The following is a 15408-nucleotide window of genomic DNA, read 5'->3' on the forward strand; positions in this document are numbered from 1 at the left end:
AAACAATCTAAAGATTTATTAACTAGGAAAAGGAAATAAGAGTGTTATTTACAAGGTTAAAGCAGGTAAACATTGCATACACCCAAATGAGTTACAATCTTAAGTTTCAAAAAGTAACGAAAGCTTCTATAATAAGCAAGGGCTATAAGTCCTTTAGAGCTAACCCTGGCCAAGCACTGGGGATCTTTTGCTTATGCTTAGTCTTTTCAGAGTCCAAGCAGCATTAAAAAAGACAGTTCCTCCTTGTTAGGGCTTTTTATTCCCTTCCCTTTTTTATTCTAGCATCAAGTTGCAAATTCAGCTCTTGGGAAGAATACAGTTGCAAGTCTCCTCTTCATGGGGAATGTGGGGAAGGGAGCAATGCACAAAGCCTTTTGTCTTCTGATGTTCCACAATGGCTCATCTGGTGTTCATGGGCCTTATTTTGTTGGGCAAGAGATAAAACATCTCCTGTTGGAAACTAGTTTTTCACACTTGTTAATGCATCTCTTCTGTCTGGTGATTTACAGTTAAAGAGCAAACACTTAATACCTACATCCCACGTTATAAGGTAATGTTTATCAGTCAGATTAATGCATGCAGCAACTTGCAAGCATTTCATAAAGTCTAGACGCATTTTTATAACTCTTTCTGTTTTAACAACACCAACACACAGATGAGCCAGACTGATTCCAGCTATGTATTTGTCAGTGTTCAGTTGAGACCTAGGGGCCTTGGCATGAGCTGGCTTGTAGCATCTGCACTTCCTCATTCTAGGAGGTGATGACTCCAGTGTCCAGAAGTCAATGCATCTTGCTCAGAAGGCAATATTCTCTTTTCTGCCCAATCATTTGCATGGAAGATTTGAATTGTTATATCTTTTCCAAAGATTAATTTACCATGGGTAATTCTGGAAGGGTATGAACTGGAGCCCTCGTGTCCTTGATAATTTTTGTACAAAAGAGAGAGGAAGAGTTTTGTTTGTTTCCTTGAAATACAGAATGGTTTGAACCCGAGCTACATGGGAATCAAGTTGGATTCTTAGCAGCCTGGGCATCTTGTGGGAGCAGGCCAGTATTGCAGAATTGTGTACTGTGCTATAGGACTGTGCGGATGGATGTTGCTTAAGACATTTAGTTGACTTGATGAATTATTGAAGTTGACCTATAGTCTGTGCCTTGTCAGATGGGAAGATGATAGTTTGATTGATGATTTGGAAGCAGATGGTGTTTTCAGATTTCTGCATGATACAGTATCTATGGTTTTGAAGAAAGAGAGGGAAAGGGTTTTATTGATGAGATATCCTCCCCATCCTGACAGGTTTGCAGATCTGATCCTGCAAAGGCTTATGCATATGCCTACCTTTACAGATGTGAGTAGTCCTGTTGTAGACAATAGGAATATTCAGGTGCTTTAAACTAAGCACATGTGGAAGCATTTGATGGGCTTGAGCCCAATTCCCTGAAACGTCATAGTGCAGGCTTTTTTGGCTCCTCACAAGTTGAAATCGATCAAATATTTACTAAATAATTTTTGCTGCTGATTGTCATTAACTGCGTATATTTAGTTCTGCCTTGTTATGAATACGTGGTATTACATACAAAACTTCGTTAAATTACCATTATTTAGGTTGCGAAGTCAAGCACTGGGAAGTTAGAACATGCCAGATTTACAGTTGCGCCTATGCCACCCTAAATCATCTTTCTTGTGCACCCAGCCTGTGCACTGAGTGAGGCAGGGGTCCTGTGGGAAAAATAGTATATCATTCTGTAATCAAAATGACAGTACATTTTCACAAGGAGGCTGAATTAAGGTTGCATGGGCAACCGTAATTCTGGCATTTCCTAACTATTGAGAATGTTGCAAGCAAAATAAGGTTCTGTTAATGTAGTTTTTTGTATGTCATTGCCTAGGAGTTTTTCAAGGACAAAGGTGAAAACAAATTATGTTATGTGCAATGGTAATAATCCTCCCCTTCATACATCATCCACAGGGCTAGAACTCTGAGCCTTAAACCCTACAGCACAGATTGCTACAACCTGAGGTAGAGAGCTAACCACATTACCTGACTACAGGAGAAGAGAGTGTTATCCTAGAATATGGGGATGGGATGCTGGTGCCATACGCTGAGTCCAGGAGAGGATATGGGGAGTCTAGTCTGGTCTCTCTTCCTCCTGCCAGAGAGAGAGACAGAAATGCTGGGATCATGTGCCAAGTTGGGAGGTGGAAAAGAGATTTTGGGGGAAGTCTAGCTTGGCGTTCTCTCGCATTGCCCTGCCACCCCTAGCAACAGCTTCTGGCAGCTCCCAGACATTCCCAGCAGAGTGTCTGCTGTTGCCTTGGCAGAAACATGGGCCAGTCTCTTTAAAATGTTCAGTGATTTTTGGCATTCTGACAGAATTTGGGGGGCAGGGGGAATGGTGATTTTTAACACTTTTCAACTCTGTTAAATCTGAACGGACTGAAATGGGACAAAGAAAAGGCACATCTGTAATCTATGAGGTTTTCCATGCAGGATATCATATGTCTGCTGCAAACAATGGCAGTATTAATACTTCTGAAAGAAAAGTCACAAGAATCTTTTATAGTAGAAGGTGTTAGACCAGTGGTTCCCAAACTAGGGGCGCGGCTTGTTTTGGGTAAGCCCCTGATGGGCCGAGCCGGTTTGTTTACCTGCTGCTTCTGCAGGTTCGGCCGATCGCAGCTCCCAGTGTCCGCGGTTCGCCGCTCCAAGCCAGTGGGGGCTGTTGGAAGCGGCGGCCAGCACGTCCCTCCCCCCGCACCACTTCCTGCAGCTCCCATTGGCCGAGAATGGCGAACCACAGCCACTGGAAGCTGAATTGGCCGAACCTGCGGACGCAGCAGGTAAACAAACGGGCCCGGCCTGCTAGGGGCTTACCCTGAACAAGCCGCGCCCTTAGTTTGGGAACCACCGTGTTAGACAACCCTTTTCTGAGTTTCCCAGTTAAACCATAACCACCCTTCTTTCTTTGGTCTTTATAGCATTGGTTTTGTCTATCTTATGCTGTTATAATAGTTTAGTCTGTTTTGAACAGTGAGCACCCCCCATAAGAAAAGGGGTGCTTTCTAAATACGTTTTTTTATTATTTAGTGGGGGGGTTTATCTTTTTAAGATTTTAAATCTTTGCAATTCAGCATGAAAACTCAAGTAATTTCTCAACAGGGCTGGATTAAATATGGCTGCAGAGGCTTTTGTGTAATATGCTCCAAAAAACTTAGCTTGTTAGTTGAGGTACATTGTCCGATGTGGTTCAGTAAAGCAAAACACAATAGTTTAGAATGGTGTTGATGTGCCAGGATATTGCCAGTGCTGATCAAGCAGAGTGCGAGAATTTCTAATGCTGTTTTATAATCATGGATTTCACAGCACGTTTTCAAAACCCTGATTGGATTTGCTTTAATGGTTTTGTCTCATCTTATATATTGCTTTTTTATTTATAAGAAAATAACTGATAACTGACTAACTTCACTCATAGCAGAAGGCACTACCCAAATCTGTTCTGTATTTGAGAATACGTGTGCTAGTCCTTGAAGTTAATTCTCTTATTTAGCCCTGATTCTGCAAACTGCTCCACATGGGTGGACCCTGAGCCTGTGCAGACCTCTGCTGACTTCTGTTGGGCTCTGCTTAGGTGCTGTGACCTGCCCGTGCAAAGCAGGTTGCAGAATCAGGGCCTTATTTATGTAAACAACCCAGTGAAAACATAGGATAATCTTCCAAGGATACGCTTGTTAAGAGGGCTCAAAGGAATAGTATTGACTGAAGTAAATACTCAGTAAATAGTAAATTCATGGAATGGTAAAGCAGATGGCTTCCATTAGCATTTTAAATTCATATAAACACAGATTTTAGCCTTTAAATCAGCACTTCATTACAGTAGGCCCTAATCCTGCAATGAGCTGCATACAGGGATCCATTGTCTCTGCAGTGTTGGGGGCATAATCATTACCAGTGATCTTTTTTCACATAAGGCGGGGAGAAGGGAAGAGAGAGGGAGATAGTGTGTGCTTCTAATCAGGTTTCAGAGTGGTAGCCTTGTTAGTCTGTATCAGCAAAAACAACGAGGAGTCCTTGTGGCACCTTAGAGACTGCCCAAATAAATTTGTTAGTCTCTAAGGTGCCGCAAGGACTCCTCGTTTTTTTGTTTTGTTTCTAATCAGAAACTCTTCGATAGAGTTATGGTTGTAAATCCATATCTATTCATTTAAAACAGCACTGCTAGAATGTTATAGTTATAACAACATACAAAATATCTGGAATTGTAGGTAAAAAAACAAAAATGCTTGAAAGGTGGGAAATTAGAAGGTTGTAGTTTTAAAAAACAGTCCAAAGTTTCAAAAAGTCTAGAAAAACATATTTACTGTTCCAGTACCAACCAGCATTAATAAAGGTGTTTGGGTGACTGGGGGACCCTAAATGCTTACAAACATGGTTCCTACAAACCCTTCAGGGCTGCACTAGCAGGCTTGATTAATGTGCAGCCCCTTCACAAGATATAAAATTCATGATGGTTTTATGTAACAATCAGTTCATTTTTTCCATAGCTAATAATTTTTCGAGATAGCATAGTTAAATATACCCCTTTCCCTCAGTTCACCATGAGGCCTGATGAATGCAACCTATTTGGAGTTTTTAGTCCAGTTTTACTTTTGAGATACTGGGTCAGAAGGGAGCTTCACTAATTTACATCAGCTAAAGATTTGGCCCACTGTATGCACTAACAAAAAAGGATTAGACTTTCCCATATGGGGCTCCTTGTCCATCATCTTAATGGTGGAGCTTCTGGGTTGGAGTACTTGTCATCAGCCTCCCTCTGAGGGAAAGGCATTGAAGAGTGTCTTCAGGCTGACGGAATGATTGGGGGTCAGCTTGCCATGTCTTGTCTAATTCTAGTCAGCCAATCTGCTGGGGGTCGGGCACAGGGGAGAAATTTGCAATTGGCAGGGACTGTTGACTAAGTGGCAAAGGCTAGTGACTGTGTGCTGAGGGGGCAGCACATGATGAGAAAGGGGGAAAAAGGGTGGGTGGAAGGCTGCAGAGAAAGGTAGTTAAAGCTTTGCCTGGATTGTGTCTGCCATCCCTTCAATCCTGCTCCTGTATGGTCTGCCTACACTGCAGGGCCAGCTGCTCCTCAGGGTTCCCACCTGTAAGGTGGGTAAACAAAATGCCGCAACAGGGTGGTTGTGAGGCTGAATTAGAGCTTCAGCACTCTGAAGCCATGCTATACTGTGTGAGTGCTTAGTATTAGGCAAACAATCTTTTTGTTACAGGGCATTTACTTTAAAGTTATTTAACATTTGAAAAAGTAGTAAGGTCAGAAATTTAGGTCAATTAATGTGAGTGAAGCTCAGCAGGCACACATCTCCCTTATGCAATCGTATTTCTAATTACTGTTTGCATATCTTAAGCATTTTCTAATTCTTTGAAATACAGCTTTTCTTCAGATAGTTTGCTGGGTGCTTGTCTTGTTTTCTATTATTTTAGAAGCTGAATATGAATCTTTGCAGAAAAGCACACTATTTTCCCTCTGCTTTAGCTGTCTTTATTCTTTAAGTATTTAATAAAATGTTCTTTTAAATTTCCATGTACATTTACAATTGCTGTTGGATTTATGGGTTATAAACGCAATGAGTTTTCAGAGTTCGAAAGTTGCAATGAGCTCTTTAGAGGGTAAGCATCAGAGACTGGTAATGTATTTCATGGATATGCAGTGGTGTCAAGTTAGTGCCTATTTGTTGATGTAGCTGTTTTGGCTGAGCCACTGATTTTGTTCTATGACAACTCAGACATATGCTTCTTAAATTAAAGCCAAACTTGCAATTTTTTTAGATGCTGCTATTTAAAATGTGTTAATTCATTTTGTCTGCACAGAGACTTTGCTTATGTAGCAAGAGACAAAGACACAAGGATTTTGAAATGTCACGTCTTTCGATGTGATACGCCTGCGAAAGCCATCGCAACAAGTCTGCACGAAATCTGTTCTAAGGCAAGTGGATTATAACAACTCATTCATTAACCTCGTGAATGGTTCTTAGAACTGTTACTATAAGCAGCACTCTAATTTGTGGCCTTATGCTGTTAGTCTGTGGCCCTAACAGTAAGTAATGGTGTAGCTCTAAGCGTTTGTAAAGGAAGGGGCGTGAGTGGCATCAATAAACTATGAGAAGATGAACATTTAGATTTGAAGGCCACAGTATCTGTTATAGATTTGACCAATGTCTGTATAGCTTAAAAACTTTTTTAATCTAATAAAGAGGAAGTACGAGGGTTGTCAGTGGGACAATTATAATTAAGGTTGCCAGGTATCTGGTTTTCGACCAGAAGGCCTAGTCGAAAAGTGACCGTGGTGGCTCTGGTCAGCACTGCTGACCAGGCGGCTAAAAGTCCAGTCGGTGGTGCAGTGGGGCTAAGGCAGGCTCCCTGCCTCCACGCGGCTCCCAGAAGCAGCCGGCATGTCCATGTGGCCCCTAAGTGCAAGGGCTCCCTCCGCCCCGAGTGCCAGCTCCACAGCTCCCATTGGCCACAGTTCCTGGTTGCAGGGGTGGCGCCTGTGGGCACGGGCAGCGCGTAGAGCCCCACGGCTCCTCTGCCTAGGAGCCAGACATGCCGGCCGCTTCCGGGAGCTGCCTGAGGTGAGTGCTGCCCGGCCAGAGCCCACACCCCAAACCCGCTCCCGCATTCCAACCCCTTGCCAGGTCAGAACCCCTCCCACACCCAAACTCCCTCCCAGAGCTTGCAGCCCACACCCCCTCCTGCACCCCTGCCCCAGCCCTGAGCCCCCTCCTGCACTCCAAACCCCTCATCCTCGGCCCCACCCCAGAGCCCGCATCTCCTCCTGCACCCCAGCCCAAAAGTGAAAGTGAGTAAGGGTGGGGGAGAGCGAGTGACAAAGGGAGAGGGGATGGAGTGAGCAGGGGCGGGGTCTGGGGGAAAGGGTGGTGCCTAAGAGAAGGGTGTGGGGCAAGGCTGTTCAGTTTTGTGCCATTAGAAAGTTGGCAACCCTAGACTTGTAATAGACATTATTGCAAACAAATAGGAATGGTGAATAGTGTCATGGCTAAATAAAAAAGACCTTTTTAGATTTAATGGTATTCTTCTGGCTGCTAATGCCTGAAAAATCTGTTAGTGACACCATCAACTTAAAAATTGCTTTTTTTCTGAATTTTTTTTAACCTACTTTTGTTTCAAGTAATACGTGAGATTCCTTTAACTGAAAGTGATTAGAGATCGACATTTCTTTGTTATCAGTTGGTTTACATTGTGAGTTTGACAAATTATCTGTTCCCCTGAATGGTCAATTAATCAGTGCCCTCTGCTTGTGTGGGTCTTTCCTTCAGTAGTAAAGCCTTTTACAAAATAGGAAAATCTGACTGAAAAACTATAAAAATTGGCAGGGGAACTGAAGCAGGTGTAGTACCTGAGACTATTTTTAACTCTTATTGAAACTCCACTAGTTTTCAAGTTAATCGTGTCCCTTTAAAAAAACTTTTTTGATTTGTTTTTTTCTTCTGTTTAAAATTTGACTATTTAAAGGGATGCTTCTAAAATAAAACACACATTTAGTTGCCTATCTTACTAACAGTGCTTGGGGTTATTAAAACTTTACGTTTTAAAATCCAGTTTACATTTTGTGTCTGGAAGTATGTTTGTGTTTGCTTTGTACATTTTTCTCAGTTTGGAGAATGAAAATCAATGAAGTTTGTTTCCTTTTTCTTTATGGTCAGTTTGTCTGGGTTTTTTTTATTTATTTATTTTCATTTTCATTCATTTTGTGTTTTGCAGTCTGAGTTGCAAACACTGCAAGTATAGTAGACACATTTTGTTCTGCTCTGTGTGTTTTATGCAAATTATTTAGTGTGCTGATTTGCATATTGCACATTTAAACCCCTGTTTTGTGTTTTACAGTGTAAGGAATGACTTAGGATCAGTGGTGATAAAACCAAAGCTAGGCATGCCTCCTATAAAATGGGAATGAATAACTTGCTGATGCTTCATGTAGATGGCAATGATACAGAATGGGTGAAAAGTTTTCTTTGTCGGAGTAGTCAGTTGACGGCAGGAAGTTCTATAACTGAAGAAGTCACATGTTGGCTCTGTCTTGCATCAGTGACATTTCAGCGTCTTCAAAGGCCTCTGGGCTGCAGGACGTCTGTGTGACAGCTAAGATATGAGTGCTCAACCCGGTAGTGATGATAATGCCGTTAGGGCAGAAACATGGCCATTAAAAAGAGTTGAGGAGAGGAAACTAAACAGTTCTCAGTGTCAAAAGTTCCGGCATATTCTTCATGTCCATTGGTTTGATTTTTGTCACAAACTAGGAGATACTTACATGATCCTGGCAAGTTGCAGTCCTGCACCAGTTGATAAGAGGATGGCAATGGTGGGGTCATGTACAACTCCCAGACAAAGGTACACTTTTACAGAAGGTTTATGCAGCTAAGATTGAAGGAAGTAGAACATGAGGCCAGCCATGAAGGGGGTTCAAAGATGCAACTTAGAGGGATTTAAGAAGTCTAAATCGTCCCATACTGAAACTTGCTGAAGGAAGAAGACTTGCAAGGGACTGTTCAAGCTGGAAGTCCATTCTTTGTGCCAACACAGCTACATCATAGCCATGAGAATCTGCTGCTGCCACTCTCTTTGCAGTTTAGGCTATGGGGAATTATGTTCCTGGTTTGGCTTTGCAGGTGCTTCTCTAGTGTTGGAGGGTTAGTGGGGAGGCATCTGGGAGTGAGCTGGATACTAATTCCTTCTTCATCCCCTTTAAGCTGTCCTGACTCTGTGACGTTACACTGAGATAAGTGACTAGGAAACAGAAAATGGCCTTATTCAGAAAAGCAAAGGGCAGACCAGCGAGCTATGCTGTGAAGTTATTCACCAAGATGGAGTGGAAGGGAATTGTGATCTATATTGGGGGCAATTCCCATACAGCTATCCCGCAGAATGTCAAGACCAAAATCAAGCAATCTGTCAGTCTTAGGCTATGGCTACACTAGAGAGCTGACAGTGACGCAGCTGCACAGATGTAGCTGTACTGCTGTAAGCTCTCTGTGTAGCCTTTCTAAGCTGATGGGAAGGTGCTCTCCCCTCAGCTTAATTACTCCAGCCCCTACAAGTGGCAGTCGCTATGTTGGCAGAAGGAGCACTCCCACAACACAGCACTGTCTACACCAGCACTTAAGTCGCCATAAATTATGTTGCTTATGCAGGTAGCTAATTCCCACCCCAGAGCGACATAACTTATGTCGACTTAAGCTGTAGTGTAGCCATAACCTCAGATTCTGCTTTATCTCCATTGCAGGCATGCTGAAAGTGCAGAGAAAAACAGAGCGGGTTCTGCACTGATTGTTTGATGCCTTAACTGCTCCCAGTCTTTTTTCACAGGCTTACACAGAAAGCCTTTAAGAGCTGTATGGCTATGCTCTCCCTGAGGGCACGTCTACACTAGAAACTTCAGTCACCCTATGTTAGTAATTGCGCTGGTGGTTCTCCGCACTACTCTCCTTTTGTCAGCGGTGCGTGTCCTCACCAGGAGCACTTCCACCAACTTAAGAAGGTTAGTGTGGGGGGCTGAGAGCTCAGGCTCTTAGCACCTTACGCAGTCCCTGCTGTGAGCCAAGCTGCCCCCGGGTTGTTGGCTCCCTGCTGCCAGTAGCCCAACTGCATCCCTAGGATCTCAGCTGCGGGCTGCCAGGACTCTGGCTGCCAGGAGTCTGGCTGCCCCCTCTTTACAAGCTCCCAGTAGGGAGCGCCGTGCCTGGAGTCCTGGCACCTCCCAGGTTCCCCACGGGGAGCCAGGAGCTTCAAGGCAGATGTCAGGAGGAAAACAGGGAGATGGGTAGGTGCCCTCTACACCATGGGCTTGTGAACAGTTGATGATTTGGGCTTTACCATGAGACAGAAGCTGGTTGCCCTGTCAAACCAGCCACCATTTTGAGAACATGTATGTGGGGGGCAGAGGGGGACAGAGAGGGCTGAAGGAGGCAGGAACTGGAGACTCAGAAAGGCTTCTAGCTCACATCCACACAAAATGGGGCACTGGAACAGAAATCAGCACAGCAGTATAGTGTAATAATAAATTGTAAAGGTCAATACTTACATGCCAAGGTTTCTTTGATAGGATCTGCCTCCTCAGTCCCGGGCTAGCTTCTGGCTGGGAATCAGGCTGGCTTCCAACATGGCTACCCTCAGAGTCCTGAGTCCTGAAGAGATTCTGGCTTTGTGGGGAGAGCTCTTCGCTGTGCTACTTGTGTTCTTCCTTCAATGACTCTTGTCGCTTGTCCTCAGGAGAAGGGGGTGCAGCTGTGCACAGGATCCACAACCTCCTTGGCTGTGTAATTGCTTAATATCCTGTCCAGCTCCTCAAAAAATAGATAGGTTATATTTCCACAGCCAGACTCTTCTTGCATCTAGGATTGTAGTGTACAGTCTCCTGAGCTGTTTGGTCTTTATCTGGTACTAGTTGGTGTCCTGGTTGTGACCCCTTGTGGACATTGCTAGTCAGTTGTCCACCAACACATCTTCATTCTGGTGGCTGGCCCCAAGAGCTTGCTGCACTGTTGCTTCTCCCCAGATGGTAGTGAGATCTAGAGTCTCAGCATGGCGCCAAGCAGCTGTTGGAAGCACAGTTGTAGAGGCTGCTGGAGTAATATTGTTGTAACAGAAGTATATTGGAATCCAGGAATAAATGGTCTGATCCTGGCAGATGAGGGAGATATCTTGTCAATTTGACTCCAGAGCAGTGGGAGGGGACACAGGTAAACACACAGGTCCATCATACATGTCTGCAAAGGAGTGTGGGATAGCAGTTGGAGGACTTCCAAAGTAGTGTGAAGCAGCATTGTGTGCGCACTAACAATAGACCGTGTTAACTAAGTTTGCATCTAACTTGAAAGAAGACTCCAGAGTTTGTGATAAATGTGGAGTTAGTGCACTCAAAGGAACTATGTTGCTTGTACACAGGCATTTTTAGGTCAAGCAGCCTGAGTTAAACCCCCGGTGTAGACAAGCCCTCAATGATAGTTATGGCCCTGAGTCAGCAAAGCAATTAAGTACATTCTTACATACCATTGGATGGACTTGTTCTACTGAATCAGGGCCTTATTCTTAAGCTAGCCGACTCTCAGCAACAGCTCTTATTTTATTTAGCCCAGGATATGAATATTGCCTCATAAACAGAAAGCAACCTCAAAGTATAATAATCACAAACAGAGGGAGCCAGTGTGAGAGCCATGATTTTAGAGCAAGTTTCTGCCTCCAGGTCCTGTGCTCAGACCACTAGACCTCTCTGTAAAATGTACTTAAAATGGCAGTTTGTGTATTACTAAAACATAAACAAAATGTAGTTGTACATTACATTCCAACACAGCCAGGGTCACAATGGTAACTCTTTTCTCAGGAGGGTATATGTAAATAGGTAGATCAGAAATATGCATGGGATGACAAGTGCTTCTTCACTTTTTATTTGTATAGATTTAGTTATACTACTTTCTATGTCCTTCCTCACTGCAGTTTTTGAACATATAAACTGCTAATTTTCACTTCATGTATTTTTCATATCTATTTGTAGCTCTACGTCCCGCAAAGAGAGAATTGTAAATAAACTGAAAGAAAATTAATTTTAGTATCTCTTTTGGTCATATGGACTCTGACTAATTGCAGATTTCCCAGATTAGGGGTGTAATGAGAGTAAATTTATACTTGGAATTGCTACTGTAATATATCTTGGGGGGGAAAAATGCTGTTCTATTGCCGTCTTCTCCAGATTATGGCTGAACGGAAGAATGCTAAAGCTGTGGCTTGCAGCTCCTTGCAAGAGCGGACAAATGTCACCCTGGATGTTCCCCTGCAAGGTACTGTATGCCAGAATTAACTTTATATTATGGTCCAGTTTTAGATACAGTCCCTTAATGTTGTATTTAACAAAAATCGAGCTGAAAGGAAGGCTAACGGTGTCTTTTAGATAGCGTATCTGATGATGTTACAGCAAAATACTTTTATTGGTAACGTTGACAGTAGTGCAATTCTGCTCAGTTATGGCAACTTGTTTATTTCCTCTGGTCTTTCAAAATGTGTAAATTTCACACCTCAGTAGTGGAAATGATATGCCAGAGCTGCATAAAAACAAAATCTATTCCAATTAATCAATGGGTTCAGAGGAGTTATAGCAGATCCAGACTCTTCCTGAATTTCAGCATCAATGTGAGCTTCAGAGGCTGATGAGCAAGCAAATTTTCCAGTCAACTATGTGCTGTACCCTGTAGTGTGGGGTAAAAGAAAAATGGCTTTGTGTTCCTTTCTCTTAGCTTAATGGTTGATATGTTGAAAGCAGCCCAGGAGACTTACACACAGTAACTAATGCAAGGTATATGTTTTAAATCCATTTGCCTGCACTGAATATCTCAACACGCTCCTATATGTTGTTCATGGGGTTTTTTTTATTTGCATCAGCTGTTCACACAGACATTGGTTTCTCCTGGCACATAGAGGGCACGTTCATAGGCATGGTTTAAAAACACAGGGGCTTGGTTCACAAAGGGACTCAATCTCTCCTATTGAAGCTATTTCACTTTGTATGAAAAATGTAAATAGTCATTAGATCAGAGACAAAAAGTGGCTAACACACCCACCTGGGAGACCCAGGTTCCAGTGACTTTTTGAGTATTTCATACAAAGTGGAACAGCTTCAACAAGAGAAACTGAAACAGACCCACCCTAGAATACCACATAACCCAGCAGTTAGGGCATTCACCTGGGAGGTGGGAGACTTCTTGACCTCTGTCAGAATGGGGATTTGAACTGGGGTTTCCCACATCCTCAGTGAGTGCTCTAACCACTGGGCTATATTAGGTGGGGAGAGGGATAATGCTACTCCTGCTCTTATTTCATTGAAAAGGCACTGATCTGTCTTAGGTGCCTAACTCCAGGAGGGTTCATGGCTGTGAATCCAAAGTGGAGATAAGTGCTTTCATCTGACCTCCAGTTAGGTGCCCAACTTCCTTTGAGTGGAGGAACTTAGTCCTGCCCCTCTCTTCAGTATTTCCTATTGGCTAGCTCAGATGGCTCTCTGCCCAGCACGCGAGCTGTTGTGAATCCTCTTCTTAGGACTTGTCTACACAGTGAGTTAGTGCATGGCAAGCTAGGGTGCGAATTTAAAGCATACCAGCTTGCTGCACAGTAGAAGGCCAGGTGGATGTTGCCACAGCACAGTGAAAGTCCCAGGGTGCAGCTTAGCATTCTGCTGTTTGAAAGCATAGTTTGTCAAGCCACACTCCAGGACATCCACTTCTGTAGCAGTGTCCAAATGGCGAGTTACTGTGCAATAAGCTGGTGCGTTGTCCAGTTTTTGACTGGAATGCGTGATAGAAAAGGGACCCTGGCAGCTATCGGGCTGACCGGGCCGTTAAAAGTCCGGTCAGCAGCGCAGTGGGGCTAAGGCAGGCTCCCTACCTACCCTGGCTCTGCGCAGCTCCCGGAAGCAGCCGGCATGTCCCTGCGGCCCCGAGGCGCAGGGGCGATCAGGGAAGCTCCATGCACTGTCTTCACCCCCAGCATCGGCTCCACAATTCTCGTTGGCTGGGAACCACAGTCAATGGGAGCTGCACAGGCAGTGCCTGCGGGTGCGGGCAGCGCACACCATGCAGAGCTGCCTGGCCTCACCTGTGGCTAGGGGCCGGACATGCTCTTCGCCCCTCTGCGTCGTCGACCTGGAGCCGCCTGAGGTAAGTGCTGCCCGGCCGGAGCCCTCACCCCGAATCCCCTGCCCCAGCCCTGAGCCCCCTCCAACACCCAAACTCCCTTCCAGAGCCCACACTCCCTCCTGCACCCAACCCCAGCCCTGAGCCCCCTCCCATGCCCAAACTCCCTCCTGGAGCTTGCACCCTGACCCCCCTCCTGCACCCCAACCCCCTGCCTCAGCCCTGAGCCCCCTCCCACAGCCTGCACCCTGCACCCCCTCCCACATCCCAAACTACTGCACCAGACCTGAGCCCCCTCCTGCATCCCAAGCCTCTCTGCCCCAGTCTCACCCCAAGCCTGCAGCCCCCTCCCACAACCTGAACCCCTAATTTCTGGCCCCACCCCAGAGCCCTCACCCCCTCCTGCACTCCAACTCCCTGCCCCAGTCCAGTGAAAGTGAGTGAGTGGGAGAGAGTGAATGACTGAGGGAGAGGGGCTGGAGTGAGTGGGTGGGTGGCGGAGCCTCAGAGAAAGGGCAGGGCCTTGGGGCAGAGGCGGGGCAAGGTTTTCGGCAATATTCCCTCTAATTTTTTCCATCCATATGTGGAATAAATTTTGTGATGTGCACCAAGGTATGTGCAAATGTGGGCCACCAGTAGAAACAAAAAACCTAGACATAATATATATATATATATATATATATATATATATATATATATATATTTTAAAAGTTACCAGAGGGATAATTACTCCAGCCAGGACAGATTAGGCATTTTAGAACTCACTACTCAAAGAATTAAATTTAAGAAATAAAAATTATGAAATGCATAGACCAGTCAAAACACTAAAATAACACTTTGAAAGAATAAAATTACAGAGAATAGATGTGCATTGCAGGAAGTACCAATAAGTAACAACAACAATAATACAAGTATGTGTTGGGAGGTGAGTGTGAAAGAGACTGTGTGTAAGACACAGAGATACTGTGTGTGTGTGTGTGTGTGTGTGTGTGTGTGTGTGAAACAGAGACTGTGTGAGCTAGCTGCTGTGGAAATCTCAGAAACAGTGCACTGTCACTTTAAGAAAAGCACTCAATCACTCACCCCTCAGACTACAGCAGCACGGAGTCCTCTTGAACCAGGCTGTCCCCTCTGCCCTGCTCTGCGGAGATGGGGTACAGGGGCGGGGGAGGGGACACGCTGACATCAGCATCCTCTGCCGTCCACCCCCGCTCTGCACAGCTAGCAGGAGGGTCCCGGGAGCAGCTGCCGGAAGGAGCAACGTGGGGGGAGGGGAACCTTACCACATGCTGCTGGTCTGCTAATCGGCTGGGCGGCACTTGGATCTCTCCTGCACAGCTTACAGGGAACACAGGTGTTCGGTTTTGTGCAGTTAGAAAGTTGGCAATCCTAGTTGTAGATTCATACCCTGGCTTGCTGCGCATTAACTTGCCATGTAGACAACCCCTCAATCTCCTCACTTTCCCCATGCATTGTCTAGGTAGCCTAGGCACCTAACTCAGGGCTATGGGCTCTACTTGGTGGTAGGACACCCAAAGTTAGGTATTGCCACATTGAGCCAACGTCCCCTTTGTGGATCTAGCCCTTAGAGTCCAAATTTTACATGACTGTGCTGGATATGAGACCAGCCCTGTATATATGCTCATACCTTAGAGACATATTCATGCAAGTTTTCTAAATGGTTTGAACACAATCCTATTTTTAGTTTTA

At 44.8% G+C, this 15408-nt stretch overlaps 1 protein-coding gene and 1 long non-coding RNA gene across 17 annotated transcripts in view; one reads left to right on the forward strand and one right to left on the reverse strand.

Moving 5' to 3' along the window:
• APBB2 (amyloid beta precursor protein binding family B member 2) overlaps positions 1-15408 on the forward strand; it is a 343676-nt gene that overhangs the window by 312796 nt on the left and 15472 nt on the right. For all 16 annotated transcript variants that reach the window (XM_034771095.1, XM_034771094.1, XM_034771089.1 and 13 more), the window contains 2 exons: positions 5873-5987; positions 11766-11853. In XM_034771095.1, the coding sequence (XP_034626986.1) occupies positions 5873-5987; positions 11766-11853 (203 nt within the window). The remainder of the gene's footprint in view (positions 1-5872; positions 5988-11765; positions 11854-15408) is intronic.
• On the reverse strand, positions 1775-14948 carry LOC117877716. Its single transcript, XR_004645796.1, has 3 exons — positions 14782-14948; positions 10101-12258; positions 1775-2153 (listed from the first exon to the last, which is right to left on the reverse strand). It is a non-coding gene; the product is annotated as an uncharacterized LOC117877716 (long non-coding RNA).

Source organism: Trachemys scripta, chromosome 5 (genome assembly GCF_013100865.1).
Source record: "Trachemys scripta elegans isolate TJP31775 chromosome 5, CAS_Tse_1.0, whole genome shotgun sequence".
In the NCBI taxonomy this organism is placed as follows: Eukaryota; Metazoa; Chordata; order Testudines; family Emydidae; genus Trachemys; species Trachemys scripta.